We start from the raw sequence: 22,022 nt of genomic DNA, 5'->3' as shown, positions 1-22,022 counted from the left end.
GGTCTGTAGGCAGGGATCAGCTCCACAGAGATGTGATCTGACATGCCCAAGTGAGGAGCTGCTACAGCGTTGTATGCCCCTGGGATATTACAGTAGACCTGGTCCAGAATATTATAGTCTCTGGTCAGAAAGTTGATGAATTTGTGGAATTTGGGGAGAACAGCTTTCAATAATTTTATAGATCGTGATTGTCATGCCTGGTGGTTTTTGGTTATGCTTTGTCTCTTGATTTCAGTCCATGTGCCATGTTTCATGTTTGTCTTGTCATGTGTTTCCATGTATTATGTTCAAGGTTTTAGTCATGTCCTGTTTTATTTTGAAAAGCGTCACTTCCCCTGTGTGTCCTGTTTTCTTGTAGCTTTGCTTTTAGTTTTCCTGATTACTTTCTCCCTCCTGATGTGTGTCACCTGTGTCTCGTTGTCTTGTCTATTTAGTCCTTGTCTTCCCAGTCACCTTTGTCTGAGCGTCTGCATTTTTCCCCAAGCCATGCCAGGATCTGCGTTATTTCCATGTCAAGCTAGGAACCTTTTGTTGTACCTTGCCATGTTTGCCCAGGAGTTTTTGCCACAGTAGGTGTGTTATTTGAGTTTAGTTTTGTTTAATAAAAGACCATTGTTTTTGGACCTCCACCTCGCCTGCTTCTTTTTGACTCTGCATCGGGGTTCAGTAAATTTCTGCGTCAGCGACACCGACTATTCTTGACAGTGATGTCTAGAACATTAAACTCATTGTGTTACTTCTACCCATCAGAAAGGCTCAGAAAGTCAAGCAGGAGTCCTGTTCCAATTCGTTTTGAATTTATTGTGCAGCTATCGTTATATACTCATTTTTACAAAAAGTGCTCTAAAACACCTCCAGGTTAACATCCCGTGTAATGATGCCATCAATGCTTTACAAATAATTTACAGTGTCAAAGAATGTCAAGAAAACATGTGAGAGGTGAAGAAGATACCAGCTGCTACACATCCTGTGGTCTTCCTCATCTCCTGAACTTCAGCTTTTTAGTTTTCAACAGAATGAATGGCGTCTGGCCTATGAAAACAGGAACATTGATGTGTCTACTTAACGCAGTTAAAGACTTCTGTTACAAAGTAATAAGAATACCAGTGAAAGGAAGGTGGCAGATCTGTGAATTTCTGCATCTCCTCCAGAAGCTAAACTGGGACTGTGACCGTGAAGGTTTGTGACTGCAGTCACTTTCTGTTTCAACATAAAATCAAACCCAAGTGACAACAAACACACAGCCTTCACAGAATGGGAGTGCATCGACTGCAGATTACTAAAACAAAATGTTAAAATACAGACATGCATTCAGCTGGTCTCAGTAATCAAGCAGAAGCAGGTGAAATGAAGAAGTAAAAGACAAAAACATTTAGAAACTTGGGCATGAATGAAGCTGCATCCCAGTGCTGAACTGCATACAAACTCACTAGCATGGAAACATTATCAATAAAGTTGACTCAAAAAATCCAGAATTGGCACCTGCCAAAAATGTAATCAATTGCAAATAGTATGGAACAATTTTCTTTGTCTTTAAGTTTACTATTTCACTGCATGAAGGACATCTGGTGAGGCCTGTTGTTCAGCTTTCTGTTAACGGCTGACTTCCTGACCTTCACAACAGCAAACTATAAGGCTTAGCTTTTTGGCACTGGGATGCAGCTTGAGGATACACAGCTAGCCTGCAAGCACTCAAGACCACCAGCACAGACTGCTTCAGCCATAACGTTGGGATCTATTGCACCAGAAATGAAGATCTGGTTTTTACAAATATTTTTATACTTCAAGCTCAGAGACATTTGGACATCTGTGTGACTGTACGAACTGTACAGCAGACTCTCTGTTATGGACACATCTTTCTGTTTTTATGTGTCCAACAACTACACACTTACGACACAGTAATGATTTGATTAAGAGTCTAAACGAATGCTAACCAGCTGATGCAAACATAATTCTTGTTTAGCATTCGATAAATCAGTATTTTATAACAGCACAGCTGTCCGACCACATAAACAGAAAGATATGCGAGTGGTAGACCTACTGACTATGCATAAAGATGGATGACATGAGACCAAAGTGAAGTCAGAACATCTGGACACCCCCTGGTGGCTGGCTGCAGTACAGCTCAGAGAGGTGTGTGTTCAGGAATTCAATACTGTGACTCCACCTCCTGATCACTACTGCACAGACTCTGGCTCCAAATGACATCACCAGAGCAAGATGACAGCACTCATACCTGAGATATGCTGGCTTCACTTTTGTACAGTGAGAGGAAGTGGAGACACGTCATCCATCTTTATGTCATATAAGTAACCACACACAATCAAAACAAAAACTCACGTTAAAATTGCTTAGTATAGATAACGAGGGCCAAATAGCTGCCACAACAGCAGTTTAAAATCTCACTTAGCTGTGAGAATAAGTAAGTATTTCTAGATCTGACTAGAATCACAGCGTGAGTCAGCAAACCAGAGTGACGTGAGAGCAGCAGCAGATAAACTGAAGACTTCGTGAACAGTAGATAAGACAACTCAAGCTTGCCTTCAGTTTCAGTGTTTGTGCAAAATGAGTCCAGAGCCATCTGGTTTTACATGAGAGGAACACAGAGATGACAACTGATGGAAGACCAAAATGCTTCTGAAAGAATCAAATACGCAAAGTGAGAGGCACACACAAAATATATTAAAACCTAATACAGCGAACCAGTTAATAACATCTGATTATACATTTTCCTTAACAGAGGCTTTTTCACACCAAGTCTGATGTGTCCACACCAATGTGTGTGCACCAATGACACCAAAGATGTCACAAACGTCATCAGTGCTGCAGATATTTAAACCACAGGAGCTGACACATACAAACTCTGACCTGATGGTGGCGCTAGATGAGAAGTCAGAGGATCACCAAAGTTATTACAGTTCATCCTGAGGAGGACATGAATGTGTGAGACACATTTCATCACAATCCATCACATGGCACAAGAGGAAAAGTCAGCGGATCAGTAGAGCCGTGAGGATTCAGCCTCTGGGGGTCATGAATGCCTGCTATCCTGACGCGGACTCACACTAGCATTTGTTCAAGGATGGGTTTCAGTCATTTCCAAAGACGTTAAGGTGCTTTCACTGATGGCTCGTTCAGAGCAGTTTCCCACTCAAAGTTCAGCTCATTTGGGTGTATGCACAACACAGCAATTGCACTCAGTTGTTGGACAAAATGAACTGGCCAAGATGGCCAACAAACGGTAAGGAGGGAAGCTGCAAAGTCGCTCCCACCGAACCCTGGAGCGCTTTGTCTGACAAACCGCAAATGAACCAAACACAGGCTTTTAGAACTGCACATATGTGATTTTAGTTCAATTTCAAAAGATAAACTACTAAGAAATCATCTGCTGGTCATTAAGTCTGACCAGGAAATGATCTTAAAATTGATCTGCATAAGTCAATACCCTCAATCCTCACCTGTTAGTCATTATTCACAACATGCAGTCAATATGCAATCTAATAACACTAATGAGGATCATAATCAGTTATTTCTTTGTGAGCTCTTTGTGACACAGTAGAGTATAAGCCCACACGAGAGGCATTAAAGTGCTGCATAAACTTCTTTCTTATTTGCTCATCTGGTCCAGATGATGCAGGCTGACAGTCGATGGAACTGTCCAATCAACGAGTTACCTGTCAGTCTGCGTCACTTCATGGTTACTTCTCTTCGTTTCCCTTCAATCCAGACAAAATGGACCAAACTGCAGAATGTGAAGCTCTTTTTCTGCACTCTATATGAAATATGTTTTTCTGAATGTTTTCAGAAAACTGAATGAAGGTCTGTTTGGGACTTGGTGTGAAAATGCCTGAAGGCACAAAAAAACGCCAGCAACATTCAGAAGAAATGACCGTCAGTTGGTTCAAGTCCTGTCATATCACAGAAAAACAAAGAAATGGATCCAACGTGGGAGTAAAAAGTCCTCACAGTGTGATATGGTGGCATTAGGCTGATGAAACGACTAGACGACTTAGTAGAAGAAAATAAAAAAGTGCAAGCAGCCCGTGCAGATGAACAGGCGTTTCCACTCAACTGCAGGGAAACCAGTCAGAGGTGAGACAGGAAGCTCCAGGACAAAGTGTCTGCATTTACGCACGCTTAAAAACAACAAAGACCTGCAGATATTCAGAAAACAGTTTTTAAGAAGTGGCAGACAAGCTGCTCCCGCCCGAAGACGGGTCAGTCCATTCTGCTGGATTGGCGACCTCGATGGGGTCAAACTGAGGGAAGACCACGAAACACAACCTCTGGCCCACATACGTCGCCCTCTCTGCAAGCGAACACAGGAGTTAAAAACCAGCTGTGAGTCCGAACGTGTAGCCACACCTCCTCTCACAAACTCACCAATGAAGCTGTAGATGCACTTTGGTTTCTCTTTCCAGTGGACGCCCAGGAAGTAGACAGGGACGCCGGTGAGCATAATGACTAAGCCGACACCACAAACCACCGGCTCTGAGTAAAGACTGAAGCCCAGCAGCAGCGCCCAGAACATCAGGTAGCACACAGGAACCAACGTGTTCACCTGAGGATCACATGTGGTAATTCAGGATGATGGCCGCAGAACCACATGCTGTTACATTAGCTGGAGAGCTAACAAGCACGTGGAGGAAGTATTCTGATCTTCAATGAAATAAAAGGACTAATGTTACACTGTTACATTGATAATGTTATACTATTTAGTACTACAACTACTTAACTACAAGTGTTACTGACATATGGGTGATTGGTTAGTATTGTACCTTGATGGGTCGGAACAGGTTGGGCTTCTTCCAGCGGTAGAACAGCAGGCCTGCGATGGTGACGCCGTACGACAGATAGTTGATGAAGGAGACGTAGTTGATCAGGTTGTGTGTTTCTCCGATGCAGAGTATAACAATGGTGGCAGCACACTGAAAAATGCAGCAGGACACGACAAAGTGAGGGAGAAAAAGAGAAACGGCACAAATGTTGTTTTGCTAACATCTGCTGGGTCACGATCCAGACGTCGCTCTCTTCAACTCCCTGCTCCTCCTGGGCTCGACTCTGTCTCTCCTCCCAAAGCTGATGAGAATATAATCAGTCCAGCTTGTTCCTGGTCCGCACCAGGGTCTCCCGCCAATCAGACGTGACTGAAAACGTCCAAAATAACCACTCGTCTCGTTCAAGAGATTACAAGAAGCTTTGATTAGATGCATATTGAATTCAGCAATACAAGTCTGAAGCATCTGTGATCCTCAGTCATCACAGCTTCAGATGGACACCGGACACACACAAAAACAATCAAATGTTGACATGATCAGAGAATATGTGTGACAGCTTAAATACAAAAGTACTAAAGCTCAGAGATTAAAGTGAGGAACCAATTCTGCTGATCCATTTTCACTTTTCCAGTTGTGTTTACAGTGAGACATAAAAGCTGAAAGACAACATGACTGCATTTAGTCTTATGAAGAACCTGAGGCTGTGGCGCACTTTAGTCTCTGGTGGCCAAAATGAGTATTACAACAACACTTGAACACACAAAAATTATTCAATAATTCATCCATCCATTTTCTATGCCGCTTATCCATCAGGGTCGCGGGGGAGCTGGAGCCTATCCCAGCTGACTACGGGCGAGAGGCGGGTTCACCCTGGACTGGTCGCCAGCCAATCGCAGGGCCAACACACAAAGACAAACAACCACACACTCTCACACTCACACCTAGGGGCAATTTAGAGTAGCTAATTAACCTAATGTGCATGTTTTTGGTATTGTGGGAGGAAGCCGGAGAACCCGGAGAAAACCCACGCAGGCACAGGGAGAACATGCAAACTCCACATAGAAGGGCCCAGACTGGGATTCGAACCTGGAACCCTCTTGCTATAAGGCGACAGCACTAACCACTGCACCCTATTCAATAATTCACCTGACAAAACATTCATAAAAAAAACCAACAAAAAACATAAACAAACAAAAACTTAAAATATTAAAAATGGATCAGCAGCATTTTCTTCTCACTTACCTCTGGGCTTCTGTATGCAAGCACATCATGTGAAAAGTGTAAACATGTAAGTTAAAACTAATTTTGTGATCGTGCAAACTTTCAGATTTAGACTGAAATGTCTTTAAAAGGTTTCCTAGACAGAACCAAAGCACTAAAACAAGTGCAGGTTTCCAGCTCCATCCATTAAAATCAACATCTGGCTGAGGGTGTACATACGCAGACCAGCAGGGCAGGGATGGGCGTGCAGTTCTTATAGTGGATCATGGCCAGCAGGCTGGGCAGGTGACCCTCTCTGGCCCCGGAGAAGCACAACCTGCAGGCAGAGACAGCACACAGCCCGTCAGCACCCCTGCAGCAGAGAGGACAAAGCAGCAGAGCGGAGGGTCTCACCTGGAGGAGGTGAACAGGTAGCCGTTGATTCCTCCGAAGGTGGACAGAGCCACGGAGATCGGCATGATGACGGAGAACATTCCCAGCAGTTTCTCTCCAAATGTCTGGAGAGCACACGGACAGACTGACTCAGTGGTGAGTTCGGCCCTGATGAACATGAGGTGGCCCTCCTCTACCTTGTGGTTCACCTGAAGAAGGTTCTGCCTGATGCATCGCTGCACGTCACAAACAAGGAGCTCTGTCTGGAGCTAGTTCTGTAAGGCTGGAGGACTAGATTCAGACAGAGCTCCCTGTCTCCACAAGCCTCTGAAGCTTTCGTGGTAATTTAAGGGAAAACTTGTTGTGCTGCCTGCTTGCAGCTGCTCACTCAGCCTGTTGACTAAATCTGTCAGCTCTGACCTTTGACCTTTGATCGGTGTCCACCGCTGACCTGAAAGCCTAAAAGACAAAGCTGTGCGCCTCTGCTGGCCACATTACTCACTACAGCCACGGCATTAGACGACAGCAGCTCCTCGGGCGACATGGAGGAGAAGTAGGCGATGTTGGTGAGCGTGTACACAAAGGTCACCAATGGGATGGAGATGTAGATGGCACGAGGTAGATTCCTGAGCATGCACAGATCATACAGTCAAAACCAATCAAACATGCAATGAAAGCTGATCAAAGGCGTGTGAAATTTTATTGACCTTAATGAAAAATCTGCACTGAGCTGTTTCACCAGGCACAGCAGTGTGGGGGGAGAAATGACATGGAAATCTCTGTTTTTGTTTTTCTGTCTCCTAATGTGTTTCGTGCTTCCTGCACTAAATATGGTCAGACAAATCTGGTTACAGATGAGCCTCTGATGACGTGTCAGCCTCCCTCTGCGAAAGTGAAGCTACAGGGTGTTTGAATTGTACTCTGATTTTCATGCAATTTGTAATATCAGAAATACCAAAAAAGGTTTCAGTTTCAGACAGAAGGTGATGACGGGCATTACCAGGACAGTTTGATGTTGTCCTGTTGGTGTAATCTGCCCAATAAAACGCAGTACTGTGTGTGTCAGGGTGTTCTTTGGTTCTGAGGACTTAACTGCTCCACCAGAAAGCAAATAATCACATTCCCCAAAACTACTCTTTTAAGATTTGACTTAGACAATTTAGCCTTGATAAACCTCCAAAATGTCTCAAACAATCTGAGCAAACAGAGCAAAGAGACAAGCAGAGACAGAAGCAGAACATTTGCAATTTGACAGCACTGGTGATGTTGAGAAAGTGATGAGAAGCATAAATATTCACCTCCTGGGTTCAACTACTTCCTCCGTGACATAGTTAAGAAAGTTCCAGCCGCTGAAGGCGAAGGAGGCCTGCAGGAAGGCCAGAGCGATCTGACCGACTGACGGCGTCCTGTCCAGGGAAAAGGCCACCTGAGGAGTCAGCGCCTCGTAGTTCCCTGGAAGATCAATCAGACATTTGCGTTTGTCCCTTTTACTTCGGGCAGAAGTAAAGCCTCAGGCCACAGTCTGAGAGGGTTACCATTGCAGATCTGGACCAGGCCGACCACAATGATGAGGCCGAGGGCCATCAGCTTCCCCACCGTGAAGATGTCTTGGATCCTGGTGGCCATACGAACGCTGGAGCAGTTCACCCAGGTCAGCAGCACTGAGCAGAAAACACAGTGCCAGGATCACAGGGAAAAGCAGGACACACACACAGCTGCTAGACTCAATAACATAGGTGTAAGGGGGCAACTTGTAAAATCAAACGTAGCTCCAAAAATACAGGAGGCAGCGTATCACCAGAGTAACCGCCAACTACTGTTCGCTCACACATCTCGACTGCCGTGGTCATTTTTGGCTGTAGCTACGGCTATCGTTAGCTCAGTTATCTGTAGAGCTGGTGGCCCGCAGCCTGAATGCGGCTGGACACCAGACTGCCTTGGTCTGATATTATCTGTGTTTAACAGGGAATTTTCTTCACTGGACATTACTGACCAGAGACATTTAAATATGTACTATGTAGCATTTCCACACTGATATGTCTACAAACGACAACACCTCTGTTAAATGTTTTGTTGTGTATATTATGCTACATGTTTCCGTCAGCGTTCAAACCAAGAGAAATCAGAGAAATGGCATTTCATTTTTTCCCCTGTTGCTTTAACTTCGGCGAGTCAGAAAGTGACGAAGGAACATAAAAACATTTGCCATGATCCCACATAAGCCCCCTGATGGCAGAAACTACATACCCTTCATTTAAAACAGATTTTTCTGGCAAACCAGTCATTTCCAAATGACAGAAACTCTGTAACCATGACAAGTTACTGACTTTGAAAGGTGTATTTGGTGGAGTGCTCCTTTAAGTATATCAATATGGCTCCGTCGCCCCACTGGGGAACTGGTGCTGGTGTTCGTGCTGGTGGTGGGCGGCAGCAGCCAGTTGCCATGGGAGGCAGGAATGTGGGAAACGGTTAAGTGAGGGCAGGCGTGATTGTTTCACCTCGTCCATCACTGTCACCGGCTTTGCTCTCTCTTTCTCATGGTGGCCCCACTCTCCAACACAAAGACGAGCTGTCAGCCCCGAAAAAACAAACCACTTCCGTTGCGAAGAGCAAACAAAACGTGGCGAGCATAGCCCCCCCCCATCCCGACCCGAGGAGGCCGGGCACAGCTCACGTTTCAGCTTCCAGCTCCAAAAACAAGTGTGAAAGATGGCGTCGGAGGGGAGGAATCACATGTCGTTTCACCTCACCAACAGGATTTCAGGTCAGACCTTATTTACTCATCAATAACACAAAGGGTGCTGTGTGGATTGATGCTCGTCAGTGCAGGTACTCTCAGGCAACACAGCAAGCAATTAGGCAGCCTGACAGGTGCAATGTCAGCTCAGGAGTGTGCAGCACTGAGATCCTCTGGCCCGTCCTGTGTCGACGGGCCTCATTTCTTTTTAATGCAATCCATTTTTGATGGGAACATTTCAGTTTCTGAGGAGTGAAGAAGCTGCTGGGACCCTGCGGGACGCTTCAGGTTTAGCTGAGGTTAAAGCCATCGTTTCTGTCTTCTATTAAAGTTTTTCACCTAATAGAATCAAACGATTTGACTGGTTAAGGTGACAGTATACCTCAAACAAAGGTGGTGTCCTCCACCTGCTACTTCCACACCTCTCTGAGGTCATTTACTTTTCATTAACGCCCAAATTGTGATTGTCAAAGCAACTCTGACCACACACGGCAGGCGGCGCCGCCTTCGGATTTCTCCCCGTGCTAAAGCAGTTTGGATCGAGATAAAGAGCTGAGTTAAAGACATCTGAAGTTTGGAGCAGGTACATTTTCTTTCAGCCTTTCCAAAACCAAAAACAAAGAACAAAAGGAAATGATTAAACAGTGTGTGTCTATCTGCTCTAAGCTGCAAACATTAGCTTGTCCAGCTAATTATCTTAATATCTACAGCAGTCCTGCTAACGCCGTGTAAACATTTCATTATCTCAGTGTCGGGCTACTTACTTTGTGGCATTAGAGGTAACATCACAAAAAGCCTCATTACTGGAACAGGACTGTGTGGGAGAAGGTCCTGGATGCTATTGGGACCTTCTTCTTCTTATCTTTAAAACAATTCAACACAAACTCATAATTAGCATTGTTTGGCTAGCTGATAAAATCTGACAGTCCAGCCAGCTAACTGACCTTCGTTTCTTTCAAAAAGCTTTTGACACGTGAATGTGAAGAAGAGACAGCAGGTTTTTCATTCCTCCTCATCATGAGGCCATAAGAGACAGGTGGAAACACGTCTGTCTTCTGACAATACATAGATACACCGTATATATACTATACTCAGGAGGACATTTTCTTTCCTGATTTGGAGATGCAGCATCTCCGTCTTCCGCAGTTCATCCAGACTGTGAGCTGCGAAATACAAGCTGTAAACCGGCATATCCATATGCCCAAAACTACCCATCAGTATCACCAGTATCTCATCATTATGTTGTATTCCTACAGTCTGATGATGAATGTCTTTCTGTCTTTCTGATTTACTGTCATTTTTGGTCAGTTTCACAACGGATCCTTTTTCATTTTTCTGTATATCTTCAATTACAGGATCATTCTTCCTTAATCTTCTAGTGATCATAGTTATCACAGTATTCATCCGTCATCCCTTCTTCTTATCCTGCTCTCCTCACCTAAAAGGATGCTGTGCATTATTTACTACAGCCATAAAAAAGGTTTTAAAAAGCCTCCAGCCACGAGTTACATAATACAGAGTTTACATGCAACCACTTCCCCTCTGGCGCAAAGGAACAACCTGTAGTTTGCTGATGAGGATCCACCAGCAGCAACAGAGAAACCACACGACAACAAGTCATCCTTCGTGGATGATGCAGCTGTGCAGCAACATACAGTGAACTGCACATCATCCCTCCAAGGTCGGTCAGAGGTAGAGAAGAAGTTTTGTGTACTTTGACGGGGCCTCCCCTGACGGGGCGTCATTAACTGTCCTGTCCCACAGGACGATGCTAAACATATGAACATCAGAGATCGCAGGTTGTAAAGTTACTTACAGAGACATGTGGTGGACAGCATCCGTGTGGCCATGTATGGAGGAACACAGTTTGGGAAGACGGGCTGCAGGACGTAGCTGGAGAAGGTAAGGGCAATGACAGCCAGCGTGGTCGGGTACATGATGAGGACGGCGCTCCACAGCAGGAGAAACCTGGGAAAGACAGACAGGTTCAGTAACAGAGAGGTTCACTCGTTCATTTTATTGCCACTGGAAGTGAAAGTAGATGTAAAGTGATTTACAAGACTGATTCAGGCCTGTGACTTGGTGCCCTAAGACGCTTTTTCTGTGAGATGAAGAACCTGAACCATCCCAGGTCTACCACGCACAAGCTTTCCATGTTAATGTGAAAAGCTGTAATGTTGCCATGCTAACATTCAGCCCATTACATTACGCATGACAGCAAACATGTTTGTGTTTGTAATGTGGTGCTGTAGTTTTAAGCAAACTTTTAACAAATCAGACTTCATATTAACATCAGAACGTCCTTATCACGCTGATGTTAATTTTTCTGATCAGTTTGGTTTTAATTCGTTACTTGAGGCTATGAAAAGGGGCTGAAACACCACGATTGACAGCTGAATTCTGCTCCTGATTGGGCCACAAGTGCAAAGTCAGGTTTACTGACCCAACCACGGATCAGTGTGACAGAACAAAGAGTTCGACAGAAGCTCACCCCATCAGACCGCCGAATATCTCTGTGACGTACGAGTAGTCCCCTCCAGACTTGGGGATGGTGACGCCCAGCTCAGCGTAGCAGAGGGAGCCCAAGGCAGCAATGCAGCCTCCCAGTAGCCAAACCACAAGCGCCAAACCCACTGAGCCCGAGTGCTCCAGGACCCCCTTTGGAGAGATGAAGATCCCAGAGCCAATGATGTTCCCTGATGAGATGAGGAAGAAGCTGTGAGGACTCGGCTGCCTACAAAAAACCAGCAGGAAGCTCAGAAATGACACATCTTATTTACACTGAATAACTGTTAACTGTCACTCTCTTCGGTACTGAATTTGTCCGCATGATGACTTGTCAGAGTTCTAAGCTTGGACTTGTGATTTGTAAAACAAAGACTTTGATGACTTCCGTTTGTAAATATCAGCTAGACAAAATGTAATGGAAAACAGAAAAAAGGACCACAAGCCTATGATGTGAAGTTTCACACACTTGGGAAACATGTTGACACACACGTGCTTTCACATCATCAGCCTGAACATCTCCAACATTCCTGCTGCTGCGGCGACTCCAGCACCCACAGTTCAAACTGTTCCCTCAGTTTATACAGAGGCCATTCAGACACAAAGAGCTCCATAACACAGTGAGTCAGAGAAGGAGGTAAAGGCCATCACTCAGGCCCACAGCCTCAGTATGCAGTGTCGAGTACCAGCAGATCGGACACATTCAGACTACAGCTCTACCAGTAGCACGGCAGAAGGCAGCCAAGTGGCACAGACAGCCGTTACATAAGCAGACATGGATTATCCTCTCCAGGCTGCAGAGGAGGCAAGCGACCGAAGCACCTTCTGCATCCATTTGCCCCTGCAGCTCCCTGACAGCGTCAGGAAAGAGAGAAGACACTGGCAAACAGCTGGCTTCAGTTCCAGTTGAGATGCTGAGCCTGGTTCAGAGCTTCTCGTTGGCTCAGCTGTCTGAATGCAACGGTGCTCCAGCATTCTGCACACACCACCTTTCTCTTGTTCTGGACCACCAAAGTCCACCTTCTGCAGTAACCTTCAGTTAGCCAACAGACTGCACCGAGAACCAAAGAGGTCGCAGGTCAGAGCTCAGGAGAACCACAGCTCAACGGTTCAGGAGGACCTGCACCCATCTGCAGCTTCCAGCTCTGAGAGTAGGGAACACAAAACATCTGGAATGGACTGATGTCTAAGCAGCTTTTATACATCAAACTCTCTCTCTCTCTCTCTCTCTCTCTTACACACACGCACACACACACAAACACTGATGGCAGCGAGCTAATGGACTGACCATCAGCACAAGGTAGGACGCAGTGTGAGAACGAGGAGGCGAGTGCATGATCACACAGGAAACAACACAGTTTCCATTCGTCCACAGCACACACATGAAGCCTTGTGTTGCCACAGTTCACAGTGAGTTCACAATTTAATCACTCAGTTATTTCACACCACTCATGTGTGGTTAGCTGACAGGAGGTCAGCTGGCTCAGTACGAGGACAACTTCAAGACGCACCACAAGTCTCTCATTTGTTTTGCCCTCACTCCTCCATCTTCACTTCAACCTGAAGTGGTTCTTCTCTGAAGCCAGGAACCAGGAGCCAGCAGAAGCATCACGCCCAGGATTCTAGGTAAGAGTCTGCGTTAAATGTAGGTCTGAGGAGCAACAGGACCACGACAGACTTTGTTCCTTCCGGTGATGTGTTGTTACACATATATGAACTTTTGTTATGGATACAGTCAGAGAGAGCAGGAGAGCGTCGTCATTTCAGTGTTCCCTCAAACGTTTAGCTCATAAATCATTTGCAGTATTAAATAATGAATTCAGGCCTCCTGTCAGCAGCTCCAGAGCAGCTGTGAAATGAAACGAACCGTGCAATGATCTTGTTTCATCAAGAGAACGAGTTCAGGTAAGAAGGTCTTAAAGCTGGCTGGACTTTGGAGCCCTGAGACCCAGTGTCAGCTCCCACTATGGGCTCTGAGTGCTCTGGAACACCTTCTCCCCAGTTCAGATGGATGGGTGGATGGACGGTTGATCGATGGTTGATTGGGTAACTGGGTGGATGGACGGTCGGTGGATGGTTAGATGGATGGATGGACAGTCGATGGGTGGGTGGATGGATGGACGGTCGGTGGATGGATGGACAGTCGACGGATGGATAGATGGATGGATGGACAGTCGAAGGGTGGGTGGATGGATGGTCGATGGATGGACGGTTGATGGATGGATGGGTGATTGGGTGCATCAGCAGCTGTGTGGGTCCTCTGACTGCAGCTCCAAACTTTTGTTTACTAAAACTGTAAAAAGCCTAAAAGTGAGGATTTTGTGTTCTGAATGTTGTGAAATTTTCTGAAGGAGTTTAGTTGCTTTGGCAGACATTTTCCACCAGAGACTCAGTAGTAAAGCAAACACTTCACACAGCACAGACAAGCAGCTTCTCCTGTTAGGAAGTGCAGTCTGCACCACCTCCACAGATCAGCGTGGTGTGGACCTGCTCAGACCGACCGCCTGCAATAAAAAGAAAACTATGAACTAATTCAACTACAACATGTCTCACATGTCTCAGCAGCTGAATTTATACTATTTATACAATACGCATCTGAAGTTAACGTGGGATTTTATGTGTTTCTTAAGACAAACAGGCACAAATTCAGAGCAGAAAGTGTGTGTTTGAGCTTGGCATCACATCAATTCAGCGTGCAGCAGAACGAGGCAGTCGGGCTGAGCAGGTCCACATCGCGCTTCCTTACAGTTTTACTAAGCAGAAGTTTGGGGCTGCAGTCAGGGGATCCACACAGGTGCTGACCGTCCATCCATCAACCGCTCATCCATCCATCAACCGCCCATCCATCCATTAACCGCCCATCCATCCACCCAATCACCTGTCCATCCATCAACCGTCCATCCATCCACCCAATCACCTGTCCATCCATTAACCGTCCATCCATCCATCAACCGTCCATCCATCCACCCAATCACCTGTCCATCCATCAACCGTCCATCCATCCATTAACCGCTCATCCATCCATTAACCGCCCATCCATCCATTAACCGTCCATCCATCCACCCAATCACCTGTCCATCCATCAACCGTCCATCCATCCATCAACCGTCCATCCATCCATCAACCGTCCATCCATCAACCGCCCATCCATCCATTAACCGTCCATCCATCCATCAACCGTCCATCCATCAACCGCTCATCCATCCATCAACCGCTCATCCATCCATCAACCGCCCATCCATCCACCCAATCACCTGTCCATCCATCAACCGTCCATCCATCCACCCAATCACCTGTCCATCCATTAACCGTCCATCCATCCATCAACCGTCCATCCATCCATCCACCATCCATCCATCCACCCAATCACCTGTCCATCCATCAACCGTCCATCCATCCATTAACCGCTCATCCATCCATTAACCGCCCATCCATCCATTAACCGTCCATCCATCCACCCAATCACCTGTCCATCCATCAACCGTCCATCCATCCATCAACCGTCCATCCATCCATCAACCGTCCATCCATCAACCGCCCATCCATCCATTAACCGTCCATCCATCCATCAACCGTCCATCCATCCTCCCAATCACCTGTCGATCCATCAACCGTCCATCCATCCACCCAATCACCTGTCCATCCATTAACCGTCCATCCATCCATCAACCGCCCATCCATCCATCCACCATCCATCCATCCACCCAATCACCTGTCCATCCATCAACCCTCCACCCACCCATCCATCAACCGCTCATCCATCAACTGCCCATCCATCCATCAACCGTCCATCCATCCACCCAATCACCTGTCCATCCATTAACCGTCCATCCATCCATCAACCGTCCATCCATCCATCCACCATCCATCCATCCATCAACCGCCCATCCATCCATTAACCGTCCATCCATCCATCAACCGTCCATCCATCCTCCCAATCACCTGTCGATCCATCAACCGTCCATCCATCCACCCAATCACCTGTCCATCCATTAACCGTCCATCCATCCATCAACCGCCCATCCATCCATCCACCATCCATCCATCCACCCAATCACCTGTCCATCCATCAACCCTCCACCCACCCATCCATCAACCGCTCATCCATCAACTGCCCATCCATCCATCAACCGTCCATCCATCCACCCAATCACCTGTCCATCCATTAACCGTCCATCCATCCATCAACCGTCCATCCATCCATCCACCATCCATCCATCCATCAACCATCCACCCATCCATCAACCAACCATCCATCCATTAACCGTCCATCCTTCTATCACCCATCCATCCATCCACCATCCATCCATCCACCCAATCACCTGTCCATCCATCAACCGTCCACCCACCCATCCATCAACCGTCCATCCATCCATCAACCATCCATCCATCCACCCAATCACCCATCCACCAATTAACCGTCCATCCACCCATCCATCAACCAACCATCCATCCATTAACCGTCCATCCTTCTATCACCCATCCATCTATCAACCATCCATCCATCCACCCAATCACCCATCCATCCATCCATCTTTCTTGTGCTCCAGCAGTCAGAGATCTTCTGCCTGACCTCCAGCCTGTTTCAGCCACACAGGCACCAAGTTTCAGCGTGCAGTGAGCACACAGGCACACGAACACGGAGTCTGACGCTGTTTTCTGAAGACCAGAGCCCCGACATGTTCCGGATCGGTCTAGGAGTTTGATTCTGACGCGAACAAACGCGCCTGTGTTAAAGCTGAAATGGGGAGCTGAGCCCGTGTTTTCCTGCCTCACCTATGATGATGGTGCAGGCGCTCAGCAGCCCGATCTCCTTCTTCAGAGTCACCCTGTCGGGGATTTTCTTCTTCTTCTTCCTGCCGTCCGTCACGGTGCCGCTGCTGACGTTCTGTCCATCCATGTCCGCCTGCCCGGGTCCGGTCTGTCCAGTCCACTGTGTCCTCCCAGTCCCAGTGCTCCCAGTGCTCCCAGAGCTCCTGTCCTCTCACTCCGTATTCATGCAGACTGAATGGGCTGCGCTTGCGCAACAACCTGCGGCTGTCCAGGGCAGAATGTTAAACACCCGGGACTCACCATGGTGCGTTCAGGGACTCCGGGAGGAATCGTCTAGCTGATGAGTCGTGGTGGAACTCATCACATCCTAAACAATACAGTATAATACTATTTATATCAAGTGTAGTATTTAAGAAAAGCACTCATTCTGCTGTTGTGTTCTGCTCTAAAATCAAATGAACGGATGTAAAATGAGGTCCAGACTTCAGAGCGACTCCGAGCTCATCTCACTCCTCGAAAGTAAAACACAGACGTTAAAATCATTTCAGTTTTCTGTCTTTCTTCGGTTTTTTACACTGTCGGGATTTTCTCGGTGCCGCCCGCTTCAGGTGTTGCACTGTGTGATTTTAACAGCACTGCTGTGCCCTCCCGTATTGATTTTCTCCTGGTCAGAGCAATGAAACTTGGCTCACGCTGAGAGGCGGAGCAGCTTCACCTGTTCGCAGGTGAGGGTGAAGGGCTGAAGTCTGTTTGTTTCTGAAGAAAAGCTGAATCCAACCGACAGCACAGATACAAACCGCGCCAAAATCATCTAACCTTACGTCTGTTTTACCATATCACAATACTGTAAAGCAAACTACAGACGCTGATCTCCGGTCAGTTAAAGAGGACACAATACAGTCAGTCAGTTAACTTTAGCTTAAGCTAATTTAATGACTTTTTCAGAGATGTTTTGTTCCTGTAGTTAAAAATCTGTTATTATCATTTACCACAACTAAGAGAAAACACCAGACGAACAGTTAGCTCAGATGCTTTTGAATGACCACCGTGTCTGTTTCTTTTAGTGCCAATAAAGGCATAAAACGAACATTGTACAGTAACTGCAGCCCATTTACACACAGTGTTACTGCTGACCGCCTTCATGAGACAGCACAGCTGATTGGCCTGAGATCCTCTGGAGGCCAAGACACCTGAACGCACCGTGCTGCTTCACACTGGGCCTCAGCTGGCGGAACTGAAACAACAGAACACAGGACGGCTCCCCTTATATTCCACTAATCATTGTTTGATCATCAAAAGATGCGTACTTATTGTTTGTTATTTCACACTTTTTGTCCTCAGAGTGAAGACATGTCTGCTGCCAGCTGTCTGCTGACTGAAGATCAGTTTCTGAATCAGAATCAGAATTCCTTTATTTATCCCTGAAGGGAAATTCTGTACTCCATCTGTCCAGATGTGTTCACTGATCCAGTCACCACACCATGCGGAAACAACTTCTGTAAAACCTGCATCTCTGAATACTGGAAAATTTATGTCCGAAGTCAGTGTCCCAACTGTAAAGAGGTTTTCATCTCTGAGGTGGCTGCTCAGTTCAGACAGTCAGCTCAACAGGAAGCCAAGCAGCAGCAGCTCAAAGCTTCCACACCAGTAGAAGTTCCCTGTGACGTCTGCACTGGAACCAAACTGAAGGGCCTGAACAGTTAGTCACACCTGTTCTACCTGTGGCTGTCTGTCAAGAAGTGACTGTAACTATGGCTATCAGCCCTACACACTTTGTTTGAGGCTAACTGTACGCTTTACTAAACAGGAAGGTTTTAAGTCTGGTCTTAACGGTGGAGGTGGCGTTCGCCTTTCGAACCCACATTAGCAACTGGCTCCACAGTAAGGGAGCCCGATAGCTGATTGTAGTTGTGTCTTAGCAAAGCAAAGTTTCTCTTCAGGAAGGTTTTATTACGAGGTACGAGGCTGCCACTGTACCTTGCTCAAGGGCACATCAGCTGGGTAATTTTTTTTTCCCTCCAGGGAGTGAATCGAACAGGCGACCCTCCAGTCACAAGCCGCTTCTTCAAACTCTAGGCCAGGTCTTTTTTCCTCTTTAAAAGTCTCTCTGTGTAGAGATCCTCCCTGAGATGATGTCAGACGGCAGCTGGCTGCAGTGCTCTGCTTTCCCTACTGGACCAGTTTCAAAGACTGTTGTCCCATTAGTCGCTCACACACAGACAAAGTGTGCAGGCTGAAAGTTACCAAAGTTTCCCTTTAACATAAACTCCACAGCCTGGTGCTGAGGCAGGTTACAGGAGCAGCACTTCGTCTGCTGTCACTGAGCAGCTCTGTGTGTATTTTGAAGGTTTACTTAAACTCCACTTAAAATTTGGCTGGTGAGGGCGACAGAGAAACACATCAGTCTGCTTCTGTGGTCCAGTCAGAAGTTTTCTCCGCCTGCTGAAATCTGAGGGCAATCATTCAGGTAGAGAAATGGTGCTCAACACTCTGGAGAACAGACAGGAGAATTAAAGCCGAAGAACTGATGCTACAAATGTCTGATTTTTCTTTATTGTGCAGTGCAAAAATAAAACCAATCACCAAACCAAAGCCACTGTCTGAGCTCTCTGTTGATTGGCTCAGACTGATGTCTCTTAAACCTGTCTGCTCACACAGTCAGTAGTAAACAAATGCACATTCTTTAAGTCAGTACACTCATCAAAACACTGCAGAGTCTGACGTCTTAGCAGTCAGCGTGCGACCGAGCTGAACCGGAGCCGGAGGGCAGCCTTCAGGTAGCAGCTGCAGTGGCTTTGTGGAAGAAGCTGTGGATTTGCTGAGCTGCAGCTGATCCCACGATGGACTCCAGCTCGGCGGGGGTTGCATTGCAGAGCTGCTGGATGCTGGAGAAGTGCTGCAGCAGGGCCAGAGCTTTGACCCTGCCGACCCCTGGGACCTGCTGGACCAGAGCCAGGACCAGAGGGTCCAAGAGCCTTAAGGAACTCCTCCTCCTGAAGGGGTTCTCCCTGCCGTCCCCGTGAACCTGGAAACATTCACAGCAGGATGGAAGATCAGACATAAAGTGTTACGAGGGGTTCACTGTCAACCTGCAGGCTGCGTTACCTCAGCAGCAACAGCAACCAGAATGTGTTGACGGCTATGAGCTGAGCGCTAATGCCGGGTTCACCTGACTTCAGACAAACTGGGCCTTTTCTCACAGAGCAGCCTGCTTCCACTGATCCTGGACCTGCATGTGACGGGCTAACAGAGGGTGTAAAAAGGCTCCGTATTTAACACATTAAGGTCAAACTAAGGTTTGAGTAGCAGATGCATCAATTTGAAGGCTTACATTCAAAATGATCAATAACAGAATACTTTACAGTGAGACTCGATTTTAAACTCTGGAAACATCAGGATCCATTTTATCTTCTGACAACTGAGGACAGAACTGAAAATGATACTGGGATAACAGGACCTGCATTGTATAACATATTACTGCTCTACTCTAGGGAGAACATGGGCCTAAACCGTTGCAAAAAGGCTGACAGAGTGAAGGTAAAACTTCTGCCTGCTCCTCCCCAGCTGGTGTCCCACAACATACCGATCTGAACGACATCGTAAAGGAACCGAACAGGGCTGGACTTCCCAAAAGAGGGCCAATCAGAGCCACACGGGTGGACCTGTTAATCGGCTCTGATAGCAGCCTCCACCAGGAACTACTCACTCTGAGGTAAAACATCCCCAAAATAAAAATTGAGTTTTTAAAGTCAGTTTGATCAGTTCTGAGTTTGTTCATTAATAACTGTGACTCAGATGTTCACTAATTTTTTGCGAGGTTGATACTGAGTGATTTCAAGCAATTAGCTTTTTCCTGCTACAAACCATCGCTGTTGCCTCTGAAAATCCATCAGTCGACCTCTGAGCCGCTGGTTGAAAAGACAGCATAAATCACCACAGGGTAACCTGACACAGGCAAGTATAAAAGGTGCAATGAAGACGTCCCTGCTCTGAGACACATGCTGGGCAGACAGCGACTGATGATATAAAGACTCACTGATGTTCTGAAAATTCAATTATCAGCTTAACGGGGAAAAGCTGCGACCGAAAAACCGCACATATCTGACCCCGACCCTCAGTACTCACAATCTGAGTGATGAGCTGAGAGGCGTCGGTCTGCCCGCTGACCGGCAGCAGAGTCAGGCCCAGGTCGAACACCACAAACCGCTGCACAGCAGAGAAGTACTGCTCACTGAGTCGAGTCGTCTCCACCAGCACCAGCTCCTGGAAGCTGCTGCCACTCTGCAAAACAGGACGGACACGGCTCACATCAGGCTCAACAGCGGAGAGGCGTTCAGGGACGCTCACTTTACTCACATTCCGGTAGCGAACCAGTTTCCTCTTGTAGGCACTTCCTGCTATGATATCGCACTCGGACACATAGAGGACGCAGCTTTTGTTGGGCAGGTGGAAATCTGCCACGCCAAGCGCACTCTCAAAGAGGATTTTCACACCTCCACCTGCAGCACAGGTACACATGCTGAGAGACAGGGTGCATTCGGGAGCTGGCACACTAAAACAGTTCCTGTCTTTATCTCAACTGTCTGACCCTAGAAAAAGCACAATTACTTTATCACAAGCTGACACATTTAAAACTACTCTTTTTAACAGTCCAAAACACAAATATATGTACTTTGATACGAAAGAAGAGAAAATGTTTACACCAGAGGAGTGAATTTCAGGCATTTTTGAGTTGGTAGCAGGGACATAGAGAATTTCACTGCACATTGCACCGTGTACGATTGTGTGTGTGACAAATAAACCTATCTCGTACCTCGTATCTTGTAATTGTGAGCACTAACTTCAGACACTTTAATGGACACCTTCATATCGGCTTTGATCAAATCCTTCTTTTATCAAACAGTAACTGAAACACTGGTTAGCAGCCTGAGGTGAAACTTGTTACTTTACTTTTTAAAAGACAAATTTCATTTGCCGACACCTGAGCCGAATCACAGACTGGGCTGTTCTGGACAGATGGTGCATGTTCTTAAAGCTTATTTATTTATTCTTAAGGGAAACAAACTTACATATCGATATTTTGATGGAGTCTGGTACACTTTGTTTTCTCCGTGTACTAGAAACGGAGCATAGGCTAGCTAATGTTACAAGGTGAAATGCTTTTATTTAACTGTTTCAATAAAATACTTTTTTACCCTTCAAACTTTGAATAAGTGACGAGTTTCTCCACTTGTCGCTGGCAATAACGTGTCCGTCCGGAGGAACCGCATTCAGTGCAACAGCCGCGTTCGTCTCCATGAAGCTAAACGGCGTTGAAGCGTCTTAAGGTTTAAACTCTTTCAGCATGATGTGTGTAGAAAAACAGCTGCCCAAGTGTTCACACGATCGACAACAAAACGCCTGCCCTGTGGTTTGCTGCCTCCAACACGGCTAAATGTCTTCTTCGTCTTCAGGCTTGTGGTGGTGTAGGTGAGACGCAGATGTCTCTTTGTCGCCCCCCGTCGGCAGCACACGAGCCACACAAACAGAAACAACCAATCACAACAGCGCTGTTCACCTGTGCACCTGAGTGCTCTCAGCGAGAAGTTCGTTGGGCTGTTTGGCCAAATGTGATAACATATTTACTTTGACTGACA

General features: G+C 46.5%; 2 protein-coding genes across 3 annotated transcripts; both read right to left on the bottom strand.

Annotated features, from left to right (window-relative positions):
- Positions 1–757: 757 nt before the first annotated feature.
- slc7a10b (solute carrier family 7 member 10b) lies at positions 758–17,181 on the bottom strand. Its single transcript, XM_046395066.1, has 11 exons — positions 16,390–17,181; positions 11,600–11,804; positions 10,925–11,076; positions 7,907–8,032; positions 7,670–7,823; positions 6,874–6,997; positions 6,393–6,496; positions 6,219–6,315; positions 4,779–4,928; positions 4,384–4,561; positions 758–4,309 (listed from the first exon to the last, which is right to left on the bottom strand). Exons 1-11 carry the CDS (start codon positions 16,511–16,513, stop codon positions 4,179–4,181), a joined length of 1,545 nt encoding a protein of 514 aa, XP_046251022.1. The 5' UTR covers positions 16,514–17,181; the 3' UTR covers positions 758–4,178.
- A 1,730-nt stretch (positions 17,182–18,911) lies between these two features.
- Positions 18,912–21,889, bottom strand: faap24 (FA core complex associated protein 24). 2 transcript variants are annotated; one of them, XM_046395259.1, is made up of 4 exons: positions 21,582–21,889; positions 20,743–20,975; positions 20,512–20,667; positions 18,912–19,411 (listed from the first exon to the last, which is right to left on the bottom strand). In XM_046395259.1, the coding sequence occupies exons 2-4, from the start codon at positions 20,902–20,904 to the stop codon at positions 19,160–19,162; spliced, it is 570 nt and encodes a 189-aa protein (XP_046251215.1). In that variant the 5' UTR covers positions 20,905–20,975; positions 21,582–21,889; the 3' UTR covers positions 18,912–19,159. The 2 variants fall into 2 exon arrangements, with proteins under 2 accessions (XP_046251215.1, XP_046251214.1); XM_046395258.1 differs by having other exon boundaries at positions 20,743–20,885; positions 21,582–21,873.
- Between the last annotated feature and the right edge of the window lie 133 nt (positions 21,890–22,022).

Source organism: Scatophagus argus, chromosome 7 (assembly GCF_020382885.2).
Source record: "Scatophagus argus isolate fScaArg1 chromosome 7, fScaArg1.pri, whole genome shotgun sequence".
NCBI lineage: Eukaryota > Metazoa > Chordata > Actinopteri > Scatophagidae > Scatophagus > Scatophagus argus.
This window is presented reverse-complemented; position numbering and strand designations above follow the sequence as displayed.